This window comes from Guillardia theta, assembly GCF_000315625.1.
Source record: "Guillardia theta CCMP2712 unplaced genomic scaffold GUITHscaffold_106, whole genome shotgun sequence".
NCBI classification, from domain to species: Eukaryota; class Cryptophyceae; order Pyrenomonadales; family Geminigeraceae; genus Guillardia; species Guillardia theta.
In genome coordinates, this window is record NW_005434568.1 from 29,996 (window position 1) to 36,256 (window position 6,261).

The 6,261-nt window shown below is 53.3% G+C and overlaps 2 protein-coding genes across 2 annotated transcripts in view; one reads left to right on the forward strand and one right to left on the reverse strand.

Annotated features, from left to right (window-relative positions):
• Positions 1-803: 803 nt before the first annotated feature.
• On the reverse strand, positions 804-1,538 carry GUITHDRAFT_165676 (hypothetical protein). Its single transcript, XM_005823540.1, has 2 exons — positions 1,213-1,538; positions 804-1,012 (listed from the first exon to the last, which is right to left on the reverse strand). The coding sequence occupies exons 1-2, from the start codon at positions 1,523-1,525 to the stop codon at positions 930-932; spliced, it is 396 nt and encodes a 131-aa protein (XP_005823597.1). The 5' UTR covers positions 1,526-1,538; the 3' UTR covers positions 804-929.
• Positions 1,539-3,450: 1,912 nt separating this feature from the next.
• Positions 3,451-6,261, forward strand: part of GUITHDRAFT_145581 (hypothetical protein) — a gene marked incomplete at both ends in the record, with an annotated part of 3,414 nt that continues 603 nt past the window's right edge. Inside the window, 11 exons of the mRNA XM_005823541.1 lie at positions 3,451-4,153; positions 4,210-4,422; positions 4,470-4,609; positions 4,672-4,739; positions 4,974-5,049; positions 5,182-5,239; positions 5,313-5,389; positions 5,439-5,495; positions 5,605-5,795; positions 5,916-5,993; positions 6,135-6,185. Coding sequence (XP_005823598.1) covers positions 3,451-4,153; positions 4,210-4,422; positions 4,470-4,609; positions 4,672-4,739; positions 4,974-5,049; positions 5,182-5,239; positions 5,313-5,389; positions 5,439-5,495; positions 5,605-5,795; positions 5,916-5,993; positions 6,135-6,185 — 1,712 coding nt within the window. The remainder of the gene's footprint in view (positions 4,154-4,209; positions 4,423-4,469; positions 4,610-4,671; positions 4,740-4,973; positions 5,050-5,181; positions 5,240-5,312; positions 5,390-5,438; positions 5,496-5,604; positions 5,796-5,915; positions 5,994-6,134; positions 6,186-6,261) is intronic.

A 6,261-nucleotide genomic window follows, 5' to 3' on the forward strand; every position in this document is an offset into this window, starting at 1 on the left:
CGGGAGGGGAGTAGGGAGGGGAGGAGAGGATGTGCATACAAGGAAGAAGCGGATGCGCAGATGTGACATGGATGGTCGTCAGTTGCTTTTGTCATGCCAAGCGAACGTAGTTATACTGTTGCAGTCGTGAAAAAATGTTTGAAGATACAGAATGATGGGAACGCGAGGATGGTCTTGAGCGGGGAGATGGCTGCATAGATGAAAGAGATAATAGATGGATTGAGAGACTAAGAGAGTCTGAGAAGCTCACAAAGCAGCAAGATATCATATCTACTACCCTCCCCCCTCCCCCGTTTCCTCGATAACGACTCAAAAGTTGATTTTCTGAGCTGATAGCATTTCAGCAGGAGTTCGGGGAGGGATGACAGCCATCATGTCTCCCAAGAGCATTCTTATCCCGGTTGCATCAGTGTGGATGATGATGGGAGTTGTCATGAGCTTCACCCCTCAAACTTGTGGGTTCCAACTCATTTGATGTTTTCCATTCCTGATTGCTTTTCCTCCTCAGGTCTGGTTTCCCGCAAGGGCCTCAGCGTGTGGGTCAGAGACGATCAGCAACGAGAGTGTGTCTGCAGCCTGCGGATGGGAGCGATGGGGAGAGGAAGGGGAGCTCCCGATCAAGACTCTCTCAGCCTGTCACAGCAGATGATAGATGAGAAGGTGCGATCCCGACCCCCCCCCCTCCCCCCCCCCCCCTTTCGTATCGCTTGTTACGAACAAGTTGGTGGGTTCTTGATTAACATGCCTCCATCCTTGTCCTTGTCCTTGTCCTCGTCCTTGTCCTTGTCCTTGTCCTTGTCCTTGCGGGTAGGAGCAGGGCTGATGGGAGGTAAGGACTATCCTCCCCTCCCCTCCTTATGATTCGCACATTCGACTTAACAAGATCGATGCAGGAGGAGGAGGAGGAGGAGTTTGACATCAAGGCACGCTTATCTCAAGTAATCCAGAGGAACGTATCCTGTCGCAATGGCGATCCCGACGAAGATGAGGGGGATGAAGAGGATGAGGGCACCTGTCACATGCGTCACCGGATGTAACGGCAGGAAGGGAGAGAAGGCTCAAGGAAAGATCGCGGGAGCCAACATGTAGGAGAAGGACAAGTAAACAACTAGGAACAGACGACTGTGGAGTCCGAGGTGCTTTCAACACGCCTCGACCAGAGGGAAACGAAAATGGTCGCAAGTAAGTCCAGGGGGTTTAGGTTTGACTCACCTGTGGCAAAAAGCAAGACATCCTGATCGTTCTTCCTGTATCCGAGGCCTGAGTTCTGCTCATAGTACTTCTTTGCCATCTCCTCTTCGTTATCCTCGGACATGCGCAGAGAAATCAAGCCCTTCTGCTGCGCATGGAACGATGGAGCGCCGAGACACGGAGTCGGGCGGGCATGGAGAGGAGAGGAAGATCTCTGCGACGCAAGGGAAAGGGACGAGGCAGGAGAGGATGATGTCAAGACAGAGGAGGGAGATGAGAGGAGAAAGGCTGAGGTGGCAGTGGCCTGAAGGAGGAGGAGGAGGAGGGCAGCCATGGCGGTGCAGGGGGTTCAAGGAGAAAGTGCTTATAAGTGGTGGGGTGGAGCATCAAGGGGATCACGTTGGGGGGTGGGGGTCCTATTATACCCCCTATATTGCCTTTCTTCGTGGATAATTGAGGGGTACTATGGGAAAATCCGGACCACCGGTGATGTCATGGTTTTCGCACTGCCGAATGTGACGTATCGGGGGGAGGGTGCAATGTCCAGGGGTGGGGGTACTACAGCCAGTGCACCGATATTAGAAAAGGGTGGGTATTTGATGGACAAAAAGGGGTAGTGGTAGTGATGACTCGAGCCAGACCTCCAAGGTAGGTGGATGCTGATCTGGGAGGATCGGAGGTCTAAAAATGGTCGCCGTGGGGGTAGGGTCATCATTTTACCCTCATCCTCCCTCAGTCCCAAACTAGATCTCGCTGGTGATGAACAGGGTGATAAAGGTACCCCCTTTCGGCATATAAAACTACCCCCACCCTGGTATACTTGAAGGGTAACCCTACCCTTGCTAGGGTGGCAGGCTTCAGGTATTACCCCTCCATTGTTCTGTTATACTACCGGTTCTGAGGTGCTTTACTGCTTGTGCTACCCTGGCACCACTATAGAACCCCCCTGTGTCGCATCTACCCCTACTTTTACCCTCAAATATACCCCTCCCCCTTGTCATCTTGAAGTACCCCCTGTTTTTTTATGTCGGAAATCTCAATTCAAATTTTCAAAACATATACCCCACCCTATTGAGAACCTTTGATGGTCTTCACTACCCCATTTTCAAAAGATAAATATACCCCTAGTCAACATACCCTACCAATGAAAATTTTACCCGCCTTCTGTACCCCTTCTTTCCAGCGCTACACCCTTCATCCGAATAACTACTACTCCACCCCCCTACCCCGAAAAGTACCCACCCCAACCTGTCAATATTTTTTCTCAATTACAGTACCGGTACTTTTGTGAATACCACCCCTTTGATTTGGCCGGATCCCGGTGAACCCTACCGGCTACTCTCTTGATCTGCCCTATTTTATTGAGGTCTACCCACCCTTGTTCATCCTGTACCCCAACTTTTGGGTACCCTACCCTACCTCCTAGGTCCAATCTTTCGGAAGAAAATCACCATCTACCCCTATCTTCACTACCCCCACTGCACATGTGTGTACCCCTACCCCCTTGTCCCTTGTGTCCCCACACTCCTCGGCGCCGTCACATTGCGAACCATGGCGGGAAGGCAGTACGAAGAGAGAAAAGGAGAGAGGAGATCTTAGAACAAGACCTTCATGGTGTCAACATGTTGTAGCAAGAAGGAGATAGTCAGAAGAGAGCTCGTGGAGTAGAGCAGGAACGAGGGAGGGAAGAAAAGAGGATTCCTCCTAATGATTTCCTTGGTTGGCAGTAGAGAGTAGCTGAGGGAACAGGGAACGGTCTCCCTTCCATACCATCCATGTATCATCTGAGTTACGTAATAGTGCAGAATTCCATTAAGGGAGAGGAAGGATGTCATACATGTGAAGACATTTATTGGTTTGAGTCAGCACAAACTCTGATGTTGGGACGATTTTGGGATTGCCCGGAGCGGGGATGGAGGAGGGGAGCGAGAGAGGTTTTCCTATGCAGTCGCAATGGCAGATACTGGGATGAAGATGCATACATCGAAGTGGATGATGCTGTGCATGCACATCAACTGTATCGTGGTTGTCGATCGTGAGACAAGGATGCATGGGTGTAGGGCAGGTCAACGAAAGCAAGACATCACCATAATGTCTTCACACGCACATCTCCTCCTTGAGGAAACTCTCTTTGACTTGCATGTTTCTAGCAGATGATGTTCTTCCGCTGTGCGTAGACTGGTCAGAAGCACCAGACCCAAGCCCCGAGTCGTTTCCCCTTGATCCTCTTATCCTCCCTAACAGCAGCAGTGTCACTACATGTCGTATCAGATGCCCCCCCTTCGATCCTTCCTTCTCCTGCAACTTATCTCTGCCACCGTTGCCGAGATCCACGGCAGCGCCTCCTTACATGTTGCTCTCTCGAACTCGAGACTGCCTCAGCACTCTCGGCAGAATCTGCCGATGTACCTTGCTGATGCTCGGCGGGGCAACAAAGCGCACGTGCTGCAAGAATCCGGCCCCCTGGGATCGAACCTCGAGCTGATTTCCACTGCTCTGTACAACGCCAAGCAGGGAGTGGTGGACATGAGCAGAAAGGTCAAGGAAACCGCAGACGCGTTTGGGTCCTTTGCTGTTGAGAAGACGCAGTTATCGATCGACCGCGCAGCAGAGTTGTACAAGCAGCATCCCAAGGAGGCAGCAGCTGCCTCCCTCTCTCTAGTTGTTGCTACTGCCCTCCTCCACGCTCTTTGTCCGCACAAGAAGGAGGAGGAGGCGGTAAAGGCCCAGGCGTTTAGCTTGCAGGATGCTCTCAATCAAACGTCTCGGATGATCCAAGAATGCACCACGACTGTCTGCAAACTCCTCTCGGACGCAGCGGCTGTCATGGGCAATCGGACTGAAGCAGCTCTGAACACAACGCAGGAGTGGTATGAGAGCAAGGTGAAAGTCGGGGCCCAGGAGACGTTGGATCTCTTGCAAGCTCTGTGGGCTGCTGCGAGCGAGACCGGGGGAGAAGCAGGTGTTGCTTCCTTGCCGTCTGTGATGAAAACGTTGGATGACAATCATTGCTTGCAGCCCAGACGATCCTGCGGGAGTCCAAAAATCTGACGAGCACCGGCGTCCAGCTGTCAAAGAACGTGTCAAAGTTGATCTCAGCCAGTCTCCAGCAGTGCAAGTCGGCGACCGCCCGGCACGTTGAGGAGATCAAGAGGGGATCGCAGGTTTACTCCATCCCCCACACGATCAAGTCTGGGAGGCTGTCTAGCAAACGCGTCGTCCTTGACCTCGGTCTTCAGCCTCCACCATCTCGTTCCTCCTATTCACGGCTGTAGCAGGGGAGGAGCGAAGGATCGGAGGGCTGCTCATCTCCAACAAGGCATCGTCGTACAAGGACAAGCAGCAGGTCAAGGCTGGCACGAGAGACTTCCAGGTCCTCGTCAGCAACGACGGGAAGAAGTGGAGGGTCGCACACAAGGTGTGGGGAGGAGGCGGTGACGGGGTACCCGGGATGATGGTTGACATGTGGATGGATGTCAGGGATGGTTGAAGCCGGGGCTTCCCTTCTGCTCGTCTCAGCTGGTCTCGTTCAAGAGTCAGTTGTGCAGGTGAGATGCAGAGATCGAGGAAGGGAGAGGAGGGTGATTGTGAAGGGATGGGGATGGGGATGGAAGGAGGAGAAAGCTTTGTTGGAGAGTGTTTGCTGATCTCCAGGGCACCAGATACGTCAAGATCGTCTCTCTCAAGCAATATCGTGGCGGAGCTGGATTCGACAGCCTGAAAGTCTTGCCAGGCATCAACAACTTCTGGCGTCTCACATCTGCTGCTGACAACTGCTGCAGTCTTCGGAATGTTGACCTCATGGTTGTATGCGACCCGCCCTGTCGACTTCACTCAGGTTGTGCACTTTCTGGGGAGGTGGATGATAGGAGGAGTGAAGAAGTGGATCATGCAAGAGAGCGGAGGATGAGAAGTGAGGGGAGAGCAGGTGGTGGGAGAGGAGCCTTGGGAGCAAAGGATCGAGATATTTGCTGATACCTGCTTGCACAGTCAGTCTTGGACTCCAAGTATCCTGAAATTTGGGGGGAAGTTGAGCTGCCAGTCGAAGGTAGGAGGTGTTGGGGGGGGTTGTTGTTGGTGTCGGTGCTGGAAAGTTCGAAGTTCCTCATGGGTGGTGACAGAGTGGGAGCACAACGTGACGAGGTTCATCGAGCGCCGCAGGAAGGAGCTGGAGAATGTGTCGGTCGCAACTCTCCTGGTCTCTTCGTCCATCCCCCCCCTCCCTCCTACCTCTGACGAATCTCCAGACCATTCAGAACACGACCACCACCGCGCTGAAATCGTCGAAAAGCATCAGTCAGAAGGTAGGACAGCGCCGAGTCGCGATGGAGGTGCTGGTGGTGCAGTAGGGATATGATGATGATGATGATGAGGGGGGAGGGGGGAGGGGGGGAGTGGAGATGCTGGATACAGTGGAGGTGGAAGGTAGTGGTAATGGTTGTTGTAGGAGAGGAGGAGGAGGAGGGTGGGGAGGCGCTCGTGAAGTCGTGGCTGACGCTGGTGATTAAGGTTATCGACAAGTCCAAGTTAATCGCCAAGAACGTGACCAGGGACATCAAATTCATCGCAAACTCGACGGTCGCTTTGGCCAATTCCACGGCAAGGTGAAGGATGGAGGGAGGATAGGGCGGGGCGGAGGGGAAGGGAACAAGGAAGACAGGAGAGGGGATGAAGATAGCGGGAAAGAGCGTATGGGAGGGGAGAGGAGGCTTACGAGACTACAGCCAAGTCAAGGCGTCGCTTGTCAAGGCCAAGATGGCTGCCGGGGAGATGCGAAAGAAGGTCGCTTCCTATATGCCGAGGTGAGAGAAGCCGGATGGAGAGGAGGAGCAGGGAGGGGCAGAGGGAAGGGAAGGAGACGAGAAGGAGGCATAGGAGGAGGAGGAGGAGGAGGAGGAGGAGGAGGATGAGGATGGAAGCTAGAGTTCTTGATGTTATGACAGCAAGTTGAGCATCTCTAAGTTGTTCTCAACCTACTCCTTCAACTTCACGAGGTGATTCAGTTGATCGCTGCTGCTCCTCCTCCTCCTCGTTCCCGCACCCACAAGTCTTCCTTGCTCTCTTCCAGTT